At 33.9% G+C, this 18084-nt stretch overlaps 1 protein-coding gene across 1 annotated transcript; it reads right to left on the reverse strand.

Annotated features, from left to right (window-relative positions):
• Nucleotides 1–8344: 8344 nt before the first annotated feature.
• LOC129949853 (uncharacterized) lies at nucleotides 8345–17743 on the reverse strand. The gene is made up of 2 exons (XM_056061531.1): nucleotides 14213–17743; nucleotides 8345–8930 (listed from the first exon to the last, which is right to left on the reverse strand). Exon 1 carries the CDS (start codon nucleotides 16668–16670, stop codon nucleotides 14280–14282), a length of 2391 nt encoding a protein of 796 aa, XP_055917506.1. The 5' UTR covers nucleotides 16671–17743; the 3' UTR covers nucleotides 8345–8930; nucleotides 14213–14279.
• Between the last annotated feature and the right edge of the window lie 341 nt (nucleotides 17744–18084).

Raw genomic sequence — 18084 nt, forward strand, 5'->3', positions numbered from 1 at the left:
CATTATATTACTGCATTAAAACAATTTTAATGCGTTCTTTAAGTGTGTATCATTCCATTCACCTGTTTTTGATGTGTAAACAACTGAAAAAAACGAGCACTTCAAAACAATGATAATAGACACAAATTTAGGAAACTCAAGTAATAACGGTTAAAAATTAGATTCGAATGATTTGGAACAAAACTGTGATTACTTCCATTATTTGGGTATGATTCTGCGCACTTTCTCCTTAAAGCTTGGTTCAGTACTGACATTTAAGAGATCATATTAATTTGTCTAATTAACTTCATTACAATACCAAATTAAATACATTTTTGACAGAACCTTAAATCTTCGAACTAAGATTTTATTGTTTTAAAACTAATAATAAAAAACAAGTTTTCATTGCCTAAAACAGAAATTGTCAATTATGTCATATGTATGTATCCAACCCTTCCTTCGCACAACTGGAAGGTTGCGAAACTAGAGAATCCAAAGGAACCCTACAAGGGTGCAATTGTTATCATCAATGCAGAGTCCCTTCCTCCTCTGGCGCAATCGAAAGGTGTGATCAGGTTCGGGTTTAGTGAATTACCGCTGAGGGTCTACAAAAAAGATGGGGCCAAGGTACAACCTCTTCCCCCTTCTCCACCCACACAAGCAGAAACGGCTGCTAAGAAACCTGGTACATCGGTCACGGTGGTGGAAGCTCCTACCACCGACCAAGGTTTTTCCGCAATAGAGGCCGAGGTCTACGACAGCGGAGATGAGGACATTCTTTTAGAATCGTCCTCTGATAAAGATGACTCCGATATCACTGTGTTGGAGGCTGATCGGGAGTACGGTAGTGAAAATGCTGCGGTTATACTCTAAATATATATTTACTCCCTAATTTCAGCGATCGAGATATCACCGCCGCAAGTCTGGAAACAGCCAGAGGAACATTCTGGGTCGTCGGCGTATCTCGGCCACGACCACCTTGGCCCTCTCCTGGGTGTCACCCTGGAGAGATTAAAAGCTGAAGCGCAAAGGCTCAACATCGGCCTCATCATAGGAAGTGATGCTAACGCCCACCATACAGTGTGGGGTAGCACGGATATAAACAACAGGGGTGAGTCTCTTTTCGACTTCATTCTAAACACAAACCTACTCATAAGTAACGTTGGTAAAAAACCAAACTTTATTACTAAAAACCGACAAGAAGTTTTAGATATCTCTTGTCTCCGACTTCATTAGTAATAATATTTTGAACTAGAAGGTATATAAAGATCACTCCTTTTCTGATCATAGATACATCCAATTTAACTTTATAAACCGATCTTTTGAAATCCAAAAAGAACAAATTGGCCCCTTAATACCCCCTCCAACACTGAAGATCTTGATGACAAAGTCAATAATATAACATTAGCCCTAAACATAGCTCTAGATACTGCATATCCTTTTATACAAAAAAGAGGTGAAAAGATACCACACTGGTGGAACTCATTGCTATATCCACTTCGAAAAGAATGCAGAAAACTCTTTAACAGAGCGAAAGCTTTTAGAGACATGTCTGACTGGGATTCATATAAAGAATCACTAAAGATATATAAAAAAGAACTGAGGAAAACCAAACGATAGTCCTGGAGAAACTTCTGTAGCAACGTGGAAGATTGTTCTGAAGCATCCAGGTAGCGCAAAATCCTCTCCAAAAATCCTATCACCAATCATAATTTGGATAAGAAATTAAGTTGGAAACCTAATATTCAAGAGACAATAAACAAGGCCACAGTAGCCCTGTTCTTCTGTAAAAAGACCATTGGCATTACACACTTGCTATATATCTCGGTCATAAGGCCGATCCGTACTTATGGAGTAGCGGTATGGTGGACGCCGCTAGATATAGCGACAAATCGCGATTAACTCAGCAAAGTCCAACGAACAGCCCTACGACTTCAAGCCTCCTCACTGTGGATCAATAATGGAATTGGCCAAACCACTATAATGAACTCGTTCATTTTTGAACGATGTTCCTATAAACTTTTATACAGACGGACGGATCAAAAACGGAGGATGGAGTTAGTATTAAGTCTCTCCTTTAGTCTATCCGATCATTGTACCGTTTTCCAAGCTGAAATCCTGGCTATAAAAGAATTCCCATCCTGGCTTAGAGAACACGTTATTTCAACTAATGATATACGCATCTTAGACTCTGTCTCCAGTAATTCACTAACAGCCCTAAATTGTCGATCATCTCTTACGGAGATGGCTACACAGTTCAACATTCACCTTTTCTGAGTGCCGGGCCATAGAAACATTCCAGGAAATTGCAAAGCAGAAGAACTTGCAAAAAGCGGAACAACTTTACCTCTGCTGGCTCACAATGCTAGCATAGGTATCCCCTTAGCAACATGTAAGCTCATGCTGAAGCAAGATACCATAGAGAAAACAAACTTCATGTGGAATAACACAACCACCTGTTTGGCGAAAAAACTAATTTAGCCTAATCTTAACGCCAGGCGCTCAAAACAATTATTCGCTCTGAGTAGATTTTCATTGCACATTAGCTACGTTATAGGTGTCCTGACTGGGCACTGCTTAATAGGAAGGCATGCTATTCGACTTGGAGCCCCTGCAAATGATTTTTGTAGGAGTTGCAAAGACGATGAGGAAGAGGAGATAATCTCTCATTTTCTTTGCACACGCCCTGCCTTATCACAAAGACGTAGAATCCACCTTGGAGACTACTACTTCAACGATACCAGCGATCTAAAAAATTCTGACATTATTTGTCTCCTACGCTTCATTCGGAGCTCCGATTGGTTCGACGAGTTAAGCTGATCAACTGATGCATGTGGTATCACAACGGACCGTACTTTGGTCTAAGTGTGTTGGAAGTATTTTTATATTGTAAAGACTTTCCAAGATTGTGTGGAACAAGGAATTGACATTTAATAATTGTATGTCGTTTAAACTAATTTAAATCCAAATAAAATGTCTGCATTAACCTCTCCCAGTCCTATTTTTTTCCAATATAAAGTAAGACCGGCTTAGAAATACGAAACATCAAAATTAATTCCCTAAACAGAGTCCATTCATTTCTTCGCTACCTATAGTACTGCAAAAATGGTAAAATAATTTTGTCCTCTTATATTTGTTCATATTTTTTTGATATTTTGATATTAATTGATTAAAAAAAACAGCTGTACATTAAGATTGACTTGTAAATAGTACAGGATATAATCCAATATTTATTAAGGATAATGCAAGTATGTAAACACTATGTTTAAAGCAATTGTAGCAAACTATTAATAATTTATTCAATAACAATCAATTAAAAACAAAATTAAAAATTAAAGTCGCAAGAAGAAGAAATTACAATAATTACAAAAAAAGTTACTTTATTACAAAAAAGTTACCTCAGTTCAAATTTGAGAAATATTCAAAACAAAGTTGATGAAACCTTCTATGTTCGATTCCAGACCTCATGTGACCTCCACAGTCTGACAGCAAACACGAAAAATTGCCTCCTTGATGTCAAACAAGTAAAGCTGGGGGAGCGCAACAAGGTAAAACGATTTGAAGAGCAAAAATCATGCTTATTAAACAAATAATTTGGAGTCTTGTTAAAAATTAGTTTGAAGAGAAGCAAACAACACCGATATTTAAAAAAAGCTTAAAAGTTGCAATTTAAAAGTTGATGAGCCTGAAACGAAACGTGATCGCATCTTCGGAGGTTGAAAACAAACCGAGCAATGGCATGCTACCTTTAGCTTACGAAGCGAGTTGGAGTGAGGATCTGCAAATATCTCACACCCGTACGTTACTATTGGTATGATAAGTGATTTAACCAGCTTTAATTTAACTTGAGGAGGCAAAATTCTAGTAACAGATAGTCCTCGGAGTGAAGCATACATTTTTGAGATAACAGTATCGATATGGGTGTCCCACGTTAGCCTACTGTTGAAAGTTACACCTAGGTTTTTGCATTTGTGACATATTCGATTCGGCAGGCGTTCAAGTAAAGGGTGGAAAATTTACAAGGTGGGGTTTCTTTTTACATATTGGAATAGCTTTTGTTTTTTTCTGGATTGAGTACAAGTTCATTGCGAGTTGACCAATCGAATATTGAGCATAAATCAATGTTCATTTTTTTTTATCGCATCTTTAATCATACCGATAGGAAAGCTAATATATAATTGTACATCATCAGCGTAGATGTGCAACTGGCAGTAAGATAAAACAGATGGCAAATCATTATTAAACATAGAGAACAGTAAAGGACCAAGGATAGATCCTTGAGGAACACCTATATTGACAGGAAGAAACGAAGACATTTTACCTTTACACGATACGGCTTGCATGCGATTAGTCAAAAACGAATATATAAGATTTTTAGTTGTGTCAGAAAAATTGAAATAATTCGTCAGTTTATTACAGAGAAGGCTAGAGTTAAAGCAATCGAACGCTTTGGAAAAGTCAAGTAGGGTTATCACAGTTGTATAATTAGAGTCTAAATCTTGTCTTATATCTTCAGAAACTTTTAAAAGGACTGAGATGCAGCTGTATCCATATCTAAATCCTGACTGGAGAGGGTTAAGAAGACGTGAATCTTTAATATAATTTTTAATCTGGTTACTTAAGATAGTTTCAAAAGCCTTAGATAAAAAAGGAAGGATAGCTATTGGTCTGTATTCCATTTTCTTTCCTCGTTTAGGGATGGGTATAACTTTAGATTTTCTCCAGGAGGTGGGATAGATCTAGGTCATTATGATGGTGTTAAAAATGTGGGTTATGTGAGAAAGTATGAAAGGAAGAAGGATTTTTAAAAAGTCTGGGTGTATGTTGTCAAGTCCAGTTGATTTGGATTAAATATAAAATATTGCTTTACCTACTTGATATTCATCTACTGAACAAACAGAAAAAGCATCGACTCTATCGTTTTCCGAAACACTAGATTGCCCAGTTGGGAATTGGGTTGGGGGAGTAGAGAACTTTTGATTCAACTCCTCTAAATCAATATTATCAACGGAAATAGAAGAATCTCCTCTTAAACCAATGCTCTTGACTTCTTTCCAAAAATACTTGGATTAACGATTTGAGTTGAACCTGTTGTTATAAAAATTGTATTTAGCTGATTTTATTAATTTAGTTACAAGGTTCCAAGATGTTTTGAATTGCCGAAGCGTTTCTACGCAACCAAATCGGTATGAAACGTCTCTTGTTTTCATAGCATTATTGATCTCAAGAGAAAGCCAGGGACAACTACGCGATCTAAATGCAACGGTAAGACATTCAATTTGATTATCAACGTTTGTCAATAGATGAGCAATCACTAAATAAAGATTCGACATTTATGTTACGAAAATCACGATACTCGAAATATTGCGGAGATTCGTTTTCAAGATATAAATCAAAAGTTGCAAAAACCAGATCATGATATGAAAACACTGGGACGGGTAGCTGACTGGAACATTTTACAAGACTAACATCGCTTACAAGGAAAACATCAAGAAGAGAAGGTACACAGTCAGGCTTAAAATGTGTTGGTTCAATATTATTAACAAAAGAGAGCCCCAGAGAATTCATTGAAGTCTTAAAACAATTAAAGGAGGGTTTAAGGAGGTTAATATTTAAATCTCCGCAAATGATTAATTTTGGTACTCGATAACACATTTCTTCTATTATCGGTGTTATCGGACCAGAACTTGCAACTCTAGATGGCATGTATATAGAACCGACACTGCATTTATTGTCGCCGTCGAGTATGTCAATAAAATAATAAACACATGCCTGGGTACCATCTGAACACTTAACATGACTTGACCGGATATAGTTTTTCACAAATATCGCGACTCCCCCTCAACCACAGTGAGTTCGATCAGCTCTGTAAGGTTTTTAAATCCATTTAACAAAAAAAGACTACTACTCAATGACGGGTAAAACCAGGTCTCAGACACGCAAACGATATTAACTAAGCTATCTTTAAATATCATTTTAAACTCATCGAATTTGTATGTCAAAAACAATGAATTGGAAACAAAAACGTTCAAGATCTATTCAGTATATGTAAGGGTTATTTGGGTCTAAATTTATAAGCTCCTGTTAATTTTTGACAAGAGTCAAATCAAAGAAGATTGATAGATTTTGTAAGTGATGTAAGGTATAGTTTTTTCAACACAAAACATACATATGTACAATTAGGGCAATTACTTCTTACACGTAATTACTCAAAAGAGAAATTCTCAAGCTTTGATAAATTGATTTTTTCTAATTGTTTGCTTTTGTTAACCTAATCTTCATGAAATGTTTAAACCAGTTTTCATAAATGTACCCATAAACCCCCATAACTTTTAAGAACTGATACAAACTCTTGTAATGTACTTTTAATTACTTTTCTTCTGCTGCATAACCATAATAATCATTTTCTTTTATTTTCTTTCATTTAAAATTTCATTCTGCATAAAGAAAGAATAATTAAAGAAGATTTTGAAAACACAAATAATGTTCAAATCTTTATGTTCCCAACGTGTCTGCCGGCTGTGTCATTAGCCATTCGCATTCAGCCATCAGCTATGCGCTTGCAATACATAAATCAATGTTAAATATTCTTTCCGCATATATATCATCGATTACAAAACACTTAAAAAATAATCCGACATTCAAAAATATACATACCACCCATAAAAACAAAGATCTGTCTGGCATAATCCGTCCAAAGGCTAAACCTCAGAAGAAAAATACTGTAATTATATTATAAAACAAAAGCAATAACACTATCGCCATAAAGCTTTGTGACATAACGCACAATGAAATAAAGAGCGTTTAAGTCCAATGAACTGCTGCAAAACAGAAACAACAACAAAAACAACTCATAAAACCACAAAACTCAAACATACCTAACCTATACTCCAAGTTACTACTGGCCAAATTCAACAACATGCTAAATGTGACCGGAATTTAAAAACAGACTTTAGGAGTTGTGTTGTTTTTGAACCAACTTCGCATGTAGTAACAAATCTATCAAAGCCGCTAAAAAGTGCGTCATAATGTTGCAACGCCATCCACCATCCAACTACCTTCTCTTTATATTCACATACGTTCAGTGTAAGTGACTACGCGGGTAATAAAAGAACGCCTCACCCTCAGCACATATTGGCGATAGGCCCAGTTCAGCCAAAACCACGTCAAGCGTTCCAATCGACTTATAACACTCACTCTTCAGAGCCAAGCGTTCAGCTGTTCAAATTCAAAGCTTGATCACGTTTTGGCTGCGTAGCGATAGCGACCGACAACGACGACTTAGCGTTAAATTTATATGCCCATGAGGCGCGTAAACTTTTTCGTGTTCCATTTTATTTTGCTTGTCTTTCTGTAAAGGGGCCTGAGATTTGAGGTCTAAGCTAAGTTAAGAGTCTCACATTTACTTTCACGAGACCTCCACCTTAATTTTGTGTGTGAGTTTTTTTGTTTTTGTATACGTTGTAGTCACAGTTATTTAAGTTGCATAATAGCATAGCTCATGCGCGCAGAAACTCTTCATCCGTCGAAGTATTTTGCAACCAACAATAGGCCCGAATGAGCTTTTCGAAAAAAGGGGTGTTATAGTGGTTATGCTTGTGAGTTAGTAATTTATCAAGATCATTACTTTGTTTATAACTATACGACGACGCTATCAATTAAAAGACTTTCGCTCTGACGCGACACGGTAGAAACCAATTATTATGATGGTGATGACGTTTTAAACGTCATAATTGAAAGGTGAAGCCATTTTTTTTGTAGCATAAGCCTAATGTCAGTTTAAATGTCAAATTATAATGTCTTGTTTTTCTTAAATGTTTCTGTTGTCATTGTATCCTTGTATGGGGTTTATTAATCTGTGACTTAAACTTGGAGTACAATAACAACAAAAACAGCAAATGGAATTTAAAAAGAATACAACAAAAACTTATTTTGAAAGCTGCAAGTTATTCTAACTGTTGAAGACCTTAATGAAAATGAAGCAAAAATTAGACAGCTGGTGACATATAAATGCCAATGGAATTTAAGATTTAACTGAATTAGATTTTTTTGACAAATATGGCTGATTTTTCTATAAAGCTTTGCTAGGTTTTTAAATATTATTAAGCTATTAAATTATTAAATAAAAAAATATAAACAAATAAAACACTTTATTGCATAATTATTTTGCTAATTTTATTTCATTTGTGATTGACAGTCATCGAACGATAATTGATAAAATAATATTTTATTAAAATACTTAATATTAATAATAACATAATTAACAATATTAAATTCAATAGATATTAAAATAACGTTTGTGTTTTCAGTTTATATATATTTATATAAAAATACCTATCAACAATATAGTTATTATACAAAAAAATATATATTGGCACCTTGTTTTCTTAATTCAATTAGGATAACAGTTTTTTTTTGTTTCATTCTTAAACAATTTTATGTAAATTTTTCAATCTTAAATATATTTTTCTTAATTTAATGTTATTTTAATAATTGTGTATGTAAATATTTCAATAAATTCGTTTTATTTTTAATCAATAAATTTTAAACTTACATAAAATAGGTTACTTATATTTATAATTTAAAAACAATTTTCTTGTTTTAAATCCAAATAAAAATAGATACAACAAAAAAAAACATAATAAATTGAGAAAAAATAATAACAATTAAATAACATATACCTATTAAACTTAAGAACAAAAAATAAAAACAAATATATATTATTTAAAAATGACAAAAAAAAACTTAAATTCTTTTTGTTATGTTAAATATTAACAAATTCATGGCCTTTAAAAATATTGCGCGCACTTAAAAAAGAAATTAACGATTAACAGTTATCAGAGGCAGCATTTTTTTTATTTGATTGAATGATGATTATTCCCTCTGATGGCTCCCAATCCTGTATTGGTGGGTTCTATAAATTATATGAACGAACGGCATCGAATTATGATCTAGAAATTTTTAAAAAAGAAAGAAAAGAAAATTTAATAAAATTTGGAAATGTATAGTTTCAAATGAAAAATAAAAAATAAATGTGTGTGTAATTTTAAAAAGGTCCATTTGGAATAATTAATAACTGGCTGATTTTATAAATCTCTATTTTTCTTTTTTTTATTAAACTAGTTACCAACAAAATTTTAGTTTTAAGCTAACAGATCTTAGAAGAACTTCTGTTGTAGATTTCTTTTAAGAGTTACAATAATTGTTATAGGTTATAAATGCGTTTAAATTTGGTAAAGAGTTAGACAAATGTATTAATACATCTCATGAAGATCTTCAAAGAACTTAAGAAGCATCCTTCTTAAGTTTAAGGCCGACTACTTGTTCCATATTTTCTTGAAACAAGTACTTAAAAAAAGACAAATATAAGTGTTTTGGAAGAAATGTTAAGTGTCATGTATTTAAACATGTCTGTATTCGAATGTACTTAACGATAAATAAGCAGCAGTTTGAGTACTCGAGTAGTATTTCAAGTACTTGAGGAATATTTAAAGTACTTCATCAATACTTAGTATTTGCGACAAAACTTTTTTTTGAAAACTATTTGAACTTCGCTTTTTTTTCAAGTATCAAATATAATTAACAAAAAGTATAAAATGTGTATTGGAAAAATTAGGTTTTCCTTCGGCTAAAACCTAATTTTTCCAATACACATAAGTATATATTCATTGGTCAATACTTTATCTTTTAAAGTATAAAAGACCTATCCTTGGTAATCCTCGTGACAATAATACCTAGTAGTCGTAGAGGTACACAAAATTAGTGAACTACCAAATAAGCTTTTTTAATTAATTATTTTTCTTTATGAAGGTTTCTTAATTGATTTTCCTTGGATCAAAACAATTTAATCCATTAAAAAAAGTTTCTTTAACGAGTATAAGCAAACGAAAATTTGGTTCATGATGAAAATTCTTCTAATGAGCAATTCGCCAATTTCTTAAATTTATTCACATTAAAAGAAGAACATTTCTTAAGTCTCACTTTCTTAACAAATCATTCCGTAAATGTGAAACAATACCCGTGTTTTGTTGGAAATCTATCAAAAGCACAGTAAGATTTTAAACGAATAACAAAAACAATATCCGCAGTATGAATACTACCGATAAAAGTTAAAGTAGAATCTTACTAGAGATGGGTTTTTGACAATTATACTCGAATGGATCTTATGTGATTTCTTTCTCAAAATTTGGTACGATTGATTGATATTCGTATCTCGATGGCAGTGTTAGTTCAGTAGTTGTACATTTAGAATCATGTGATTTCCATTGGGGGAACAAATCAATCTGATACTGTTGATATTATTTATTTTTGTTAATGAAAATGGATTAACTTCGCTTATTTTGCAAGAATAGAAAAGATAATTAAGTTTTGCTATGTTTCCACCAAACGTGTATCTCAATTTAGATTAAATAAATCTTCTTGGTGTTTCCACCGCACTAAAAGATTTAAAAATGATTAAGTTTGACAGCACTTTTTAAAATGCAAATGGTGTTTCGATGTTTCTTATGATGTGCAAGTGAGATTGTTTGATTCGCGTTAAACAATGAAGAGCTTAATAGTTCAGCACCATATAGGAATATGCTACCTACTCAATGTGCATTTTAAATTTGATTAAAACAAAACAATAATTTTTGTACACGAACATGCAAATAAAAAGACCATAATGAATTATCTGTAAAACCAACTCCTCTACACAGGTTTTTCTTTACAAATTTTGACTTGACTCCAATCCCCGACCGGAATTGTGTTGAATCAAACTCATTTCAACTCGATTCAGGTATATAAAGAATTGAGTCGAGCTTCAAGCTCCTGTCAACACCAAATGTTAATTTTGTAGTCTACGAACAAACCCCCTTCTTGAAGTTTTTATTTTATGTCAAAGCTACATTTGTTAAATGAATTTTTTTTATAGAATCTTAATTTCCAGATGTTTTCTTACAATTTTTTTGAAAATTGTGCGTTTTACTATTTCTTTTGCTGAAGTTAATTTTAACTTTTGATTTTCACAAAATTTTCTTTAATGTGTGTGTTTTTTATTATTGTTCTGACAGGTCTTCTTTCAGTTGTACCGATTTTTAAATACAAGAATCTGGCTACTGCCGATGGGTTTTCTTGGGAATTTTCTACTATACTATTTATAGAATGCCAAAAAACATGGAAAATGTGTACATTATTAAGGATTTTCGTGGTTCACTTATGCGTATACGTATTTTTTGCATTTCTGAATTGTTAACAAACATTTTGATTAATTTCTCCATTTTAATAAACTAACTGCAAAGTTTTTTATTTAAGAAAACCCAAGGGCTTATTGTTCAAGTTTTAATAAGTACTTCTTGATAAAAAATCAATTAAACGTTGATGTTTTAATTTTTGTAAGAAGTGGGTGGGTTTTTGAAAGGGAACATATGAGCAAAAATAATTGAACTGTCTATAGTTTCGCATGAAAATTCTATTGATTGCAGATGTGGCTCACACTGATAACTTCCCATCCTGTCTGTCGATTTCACTTGCTGCTTAAAAGGTTTGTAGGTTTTCACATTTCGTTAAAAAAGTTGTCAATTGAATTATTCTAAAAAATTTTAAAATTAGTAACAATATTTTGCATATGATGTAATAGTTTGATTTCAAAATATATTTTTTTCAACGTGATTTTTTAGTAGTTAACCTATTTTACCAATGTTAGTAGCATTTCTTAAAAGTTTTTATTTCTATATAAACAAATGCAAATTCGATGAATGAAATTAATTTTACCAAATTTGCGTACTTTTTTTTGTAGATTTTATTTTTTTTATTGAAAAAACAATTTTTTGATTTTTATATAAAATTTTATGGGGGACAAAATAAGTTTGAAATCAATATTTTTAATTTTTGAAAAAACATTTGAGTCGAAAACCAATAGTTACTAACTTTTAGAAATGTTTTCTTTTTTGATTTTTCAAAAAACTTTATTGAATGTTCAAAACAATACTTCTCAAAAAATAAAATTAGATTCAAGTCAAAATCACAAAATTTTAAAAAGACATTTAAGTCGAAAATCAATGCTTACCTAAATTTTTATAAAAAAAATGTCAATTTGATTTTTCTCAAAATTTTACCACAAAATAAATTAAATTGTTAAAAACGTTATTCTTCGTTGCACAAAATTGTATTGGAAATACATTTTTGTATTCGTAAAATTTTCGAGGTGACAATTTTTTTTTTCAGTGGATTTTTTTTTAAAATAAAGTAGTTTGGTATCGTGTTACAATATTTTATATAAAATTTAATTCATGTCTCTAAAGTTTTTGGTTCTTGGGGCATTTTGAGTTAACAAAAATGTTCACCTTTTTTTAAACTGCTATGGTAAAAAAAACACCCATGCAATATTCTTGAGAGCCCTTTCTGCATTATTGCCTGTATAACAAAATTAATTTGAAGGCAATATCTCTCCTGGTTCTTGAGCTATAGACCACTAAAACGTACGGACATACAAACGTACGTACAGACATCTTTTTTATGATATTTTGTTTTGACAAAACGTCGTTGAATTAAATTAATCGGAAAAGGCAAAACACGTGAAAAAAAACTTTAGATGGCACAGGCAAGGATTAAACCCAAGTCTTCCGACATGAAGGCCAACACATTAACCAACATGAAACGTTTTCTACAGACTAAAACAACATCAGAATTATTTTTTCATCAAAACTATTTGATAGTTTCGGAGTATTTCATAAAACAAATAGTACATACACATTTTTTACAACATTGTTAACATGGTTTTTATAGACGTTTCGTTAAAATAATCAACGGGATGTTTGTGCCAAAGCCTTAAGACAATCCGCTAAATCGTCAGAGAAAGTCTTAGTTTTTTTAGTTTCGTTGTTTGATTCGTTATTCAAATCTTCGTTTAATACTGAAACACCATATTGTCAACGTTTGATCATTTAAAATTTTACATTCAACTGACGAAATAAGATCGAGTACGCTCAAAACAGTGTCGCAAAATATGTCCGATAGAATGGCGTTCATAAAACGAAGTGAAAGGAATTTTCAATACATTTTTCTCATTTTAATTTTCTTTACTATCACGTAAATAATATTTTCTTAGCAACATTTAAAACAGTTTTTATTTGTAGAATTTTCATGGTTTTCTATTTAAAACATTTACAATTTTTGGTCCTCATCTCTGACAACATTAAGAATTAAGAACACAAGAATAGTTGAGAGTTGTTCGTCACTAGGTCCTTGTTCTCAATGGACTGTTGCACCACTTAGTTTATTTATTTATATTTATCCAAAAAGCCTAAAAACTTCGAAAAAGCTTTTTCGGTGACTCGTCTGCAGGACAAATGCAACCATTTACACGTCTGTCGAAACAATATTTGAAATGAGAAAATCACGGGCGTCAAAACTCAAAATGCAATTTCAATGTTCGTAAAATTTGTACTTTTGATGCTTTTTTTCTGAATTACCATTGCAAAGACTACCTGCAACTTCAATATTAACTGGTTTCTTTTCACTCCAAAAATTTGAACTTAACCCTTTGATGTCAAAATAGACAATAATATACTTTTTAGGTTATTCCATTTTCGTGCCATTGAAAATGTACAAAAATTGTCAAAAGTGAATTATTTCAAATCTAAAGTCTAAAGGAAATTCTACAAATATTTTATCAAGTTTATTTCTATGCTACAAAAATAAAAACACCGGCAACCATTAGATCACATTATTTTAAAAGCTACATGATATCAAATCCATACCAGAACCAGACAGATTGGAACCTCTCTATACAAAAATATTGATTATATTGTCATATCTATATTTAAAAAAAAAAAGAGAAGTCAATTCAAGAACTCATTATTCACTATTCATAGACCACAAATAGCAACAATTAAACTATGTCAATTGTGTTTTTGAAAAAGGTGACGAAAATGATAAAATCAAATCATTAGATTTATTCATGAGATGATTATTTTTAGAAATTAGTATCTTTTATTTTCCTCTTAAATTCTTTTAGAAATATACACCTGAACAAATAATCAAGATATTCAAGGACTGTCTTGATCTTATTTGAACTTCAAACTGGAGATAATGATAACATTCAACAGAAAAAAAAGTATTACTCATAGCAACATACCCATAAAAACATTTTTTTTTCTAAAAGTAATAAAAATAAAGTTTCAAGGCACTGCGAAAAAATAGTTGCATTACCTTGACATTGTTCAAGAAATAAAATATTATATCTTAAACTCACCTTTTTATTAAATTCGCACACGTTTTATTATTTGTTTCTTCTCCAATATCGCTTCTTAGACGTGTGCTCAATTCACGGGCGCCACAGTTTGTCCAAATTTCCGGGCTCTCGAGCCGAAACCCTTGCTGCCATCGGGTCCAATTGGTGTTCTCACAACATTTTCGGCTTTGTGAACTGCATTCAGGAAGCTTCCTGTTCGTGACCTTGGTGATCCCTCGAATTCACCAGATTTGTAGTTATTCAAAAAACTGCCCGTCCTCGATCTGGGTGAGCCTTCGAAGTCTGAGCCCAAGGAACATCTGCGATCGTAGCCGGAGTCTGTTGATATACGTCTGCCATTGTAGTACTCATAGCCAGCCATTTTGCATTTGGGATCAAAGTTATTTGAGAACCTGCGATATGAGTGCTCGTTCTCGATTAGCATTCCTGTGGTCGAGTCCGCCGAAGGCTTTCGACTAAAGTTGTTGAAATCGTTTGAAGGACGACGAGGCATTGCTACCATTTCATTGCTGGCATTTGAGTAGTTCCTTTCGAAGGGGAAGGTTCCGTTGGAGAATCTTCGTTGGCTGCAGTCTGAGTCGGAGCCGTGGGAGAGTTTGCGATAGGGCTCAACGTTTTGTGAGCCACGGCGACTGTTCAAGCAAGGACAGTTCTCTGAACATCCAGAATCGCGTCTCATCTCTGAACCCTCCATCGAACAGTTTGATGGACGACGTGACACCTCAGAACAAGTGGAATAACCATCATTGGAACAAGCTGAATACCTTCTAACTGGAGCCACCATCTCGGCAGTGTTACTGAAACGGCGTGGCGATGACGCATAGAAATTCATGTTGTTTGGCGCAGCACTGGAATTGGCATTATCAAGCGAGTTGTTTCGAGACAGACTGTGGTAGTGACTAAGTGCGTGATGTGCATACTGTTGTTGTTGCTGTTGTGACAGCTGTTGCTGTGGCTGATGGTGACTGTGCGAATGCGTGTGATGATGTAAGCTGTCACCCTTGACATGGAAGTCTGAATGATTCCGACGTAATCTGAATCGCAGATCAGTGTCGGTGGGCAGTACATTTCCACTGAAACTTCCTCCTCGTGCCCGTTCAAAGGTGTTCTCGTAGTTGTAGTTCTTGTAGTTCTCAACCATTTTCACGACCGGAGCTCCTGCGACTGCCTTCTTACCGGTCTTCTTCTTCGGGGCCACCATATCGAATACCTGGAAGTTTCCGGGCAGGTTCTTTGCATTCCTCGCTGCCGACGACTCGATGTATTCCACCAACGCACATTCCTTTTGCTGCATCTCTGGGTATTTGTTCATAAATTGACGAACATCAACTGGAATAGCCATGCCAGGCTTGAGGATCCGAATCAGAGCAATTTCTCCACATTTCGAGAAGATATCGGATACTTTTTCAATACTCAACTTATCCATGGGCAAGTCACAGGCTACAATCGTCCGCGAAGGCATTGTTTCGTCGAAGCTTGGCAATGGATCAACTCGACGAACCTTCGTGCATTCTTCGTTCAGTTCGATGTGTTTGCCTTTCCTGCGCACTGCATGTCCGACAACTCTCCAATCCTTGGTCAATTGCCGAACTCTCTTGAAACTCGACACCAATTTGAGACTCACGAAACCCTCCTTGTTGCGACGAACGTGCTTCAGCAGGAAGGCATCCTTCAAGATGCTCTCATTCGAGAAATAAAACTCCACCTGCTCAACGATTTCCTCGGACATTTGATCATCGGGTATTTCCAATGGGTCCAACATATCGATCTCAATAACTTGACTCTCAAGTTCATTGTCAAGGCCGCCAGTGCTATTAGGATAGTCCTTGGCCTGCATCTGGTCGATCTTGATGCCTTCAAACGAACCGCGCCTGGTAGAGTGTTCATCTCGCAGGTGATATTGCAAATAGTGATTTGGCAACGATTGGTGATGATGTAAGCCGTGATGGAAACGATCGTTTGTTATTTCACTCAACACTGGCTGTTGTTGTTCCTTGGGCAGTGGCTTCAGCTCGTCTTCCTCTTCGGACAGAGATTCCATTGAATCACCACTATTGCCAAGATCAATGAGATTCTGCTGATGGCGATCACGCATCTGCTGCTGTTGTTGTTGATGCTGTTGATGATGCTGCTGCTGATCTTGCAGATCGCTGCTGATTGTGTAAACTTGCATTCCGTTTTGGGAAACTGCAATCACATCATGTTGCACTGGCTGCTGACGTTGGTGCATTTGTAGACGTAAAAGTTTTGACGGCAACGATGATGAAATCGGCACGATCGCTTGAGTCGATAAGGCAGAATTACTTATCCCCTTTTCCGTCGTTATCGACGATGTTGTCGTGGTCGACATTGTCGCTCCAGAGGTCTCGGTTATTTTGCTTGATGCATCACTTTCACTTTCTTTAACCGCACAATACATTACGCTTGAGTCATTTTCGTATTCTCTACACTTGGACATGATACTGTATTTTTTTCTTGTTGTTGTTGTTGTTGTTGGTTTACCTTTCTTTCCAAAACAACAACAGATAATAAAAATAAATGGTAATAAAATAAAAATAATAACACCAAATGAAGAAAATTCACTCTTTCGAACCCAAAAGGAAGAAAGAAATATGAAGAAAAAAGTATTTTTGAAGTTCAACAACGATATAGATACTGTTACTAGTTTGTGCTCTTGAAACCACAAACGGAGCAGAGAAGGTTCAAGCTACGAACGGACGATGTAATTTTTGTTTTCGTTGATCGTGTAATAGAAGAAATTTCACTTTCACTTTTCAATTGTTGTTTTTTCTGTTCGGACTGAGGAGTACGGAGACAACGAGTACGAGTATCTCTGTTAAAGCAGATACCTGGAATACTTGGATACTGTTAAAAGTATAAAGTATCTTTTTGTGTTACGCGTAATCCGTTTTTTATTTTTTTTTTTTCAAAATAGATAGTTTTATAATGAGCCCGAACGAGGCGAGGAGTTTAAGGTTGATGTTCTCTTTTTTTTCGTATGGTTTATCGTGAGAAGTGTTTAGAAAGCATTCACATTTTATGTTTCGAAATCACTTTAAATTAGGTACACTTGAAATTATCACATTCAGTGTTATTTTTTTAAATTAAATATAGTCTTTTTAAATTGGGGTGCACTTTTTTATGTTATATAGCTTCTTGGGTAGTCCTTGGGGGTTTTTAGTGTTTATTATTTTCTTTATATTATTTTTATTTTTTTCAAGACCCGAATGTTAGATATTTTATTCCTTTTTATTTTGAAATGTATTTATATAGTTTAACGAGAGAAGGAAAGCTTGTGCCGGGTTGGAGTACGTTGATTAGACTGAAATCGCAAATTGATTTTTAGCCGGTTATATACCATCCGTAGTGTCTGGTGTCTGCTATGAGAATCGTCTGAAAGGTGTGCGCACAGTCGACATTCTCCTTTATTTTTTGTAGATATGGTTCGTACCTATAGAGATAGATACATTTATTATTTCGTTGTATACCCCGCGTGTGTCGTTTTGCTTCAGCGTCAATGCGATCGACCGCGAATATACCTACACTTGATTTTATAGACTTTAGAGATGCAGATACTACTATAGTGTCGAGAGTATGTGTACTGTTGAATAGAGCCTAACAATTTTTACAATGAATGAAAAAGCTTTAAATGGGGGGATATGTTCGTATATAGAAACAGAAAGATACTTATGGGAGGTAAAAGCTTTTATAGATTGCGTGTCTGCATACGCATTTTCTTCAGAGACTGCCCTGATGTAGTTTAAATGGTCCACCCGCTTTTCTGGCTTGACTTGACTTGACTTGGCTGGTTGATGGAATTGTTGTAGATCGTTTTTATTTAAATTAGTTTTTTGTTTTTTGATTTTTGAAAA

The sequence above is a fragment of the Eupeodes corollae genome, chromosome 3 (genome assembly GCF_945859685.1).
Source record: "Eupeodes corollae chromosome 3, idEupCoro1.1, whole genome shotgun sequence".
In the NCBI taxonomy this organism is placed as follows: Eukaryota; Metazoa; Arthropoda; class Insecta; order Diptera; family Syrphidae; genus Eupeodes; species Eupeodes corollae.

Coding starts and splice junctions, on each gene's coding strand:
- LOC129949853 (XM_056061531.1), bottom strand. CDS start 16,670: ATGTCCAAGTGTAGAGAATACGAAAATGACTCAAGCGTAATGTATTGT.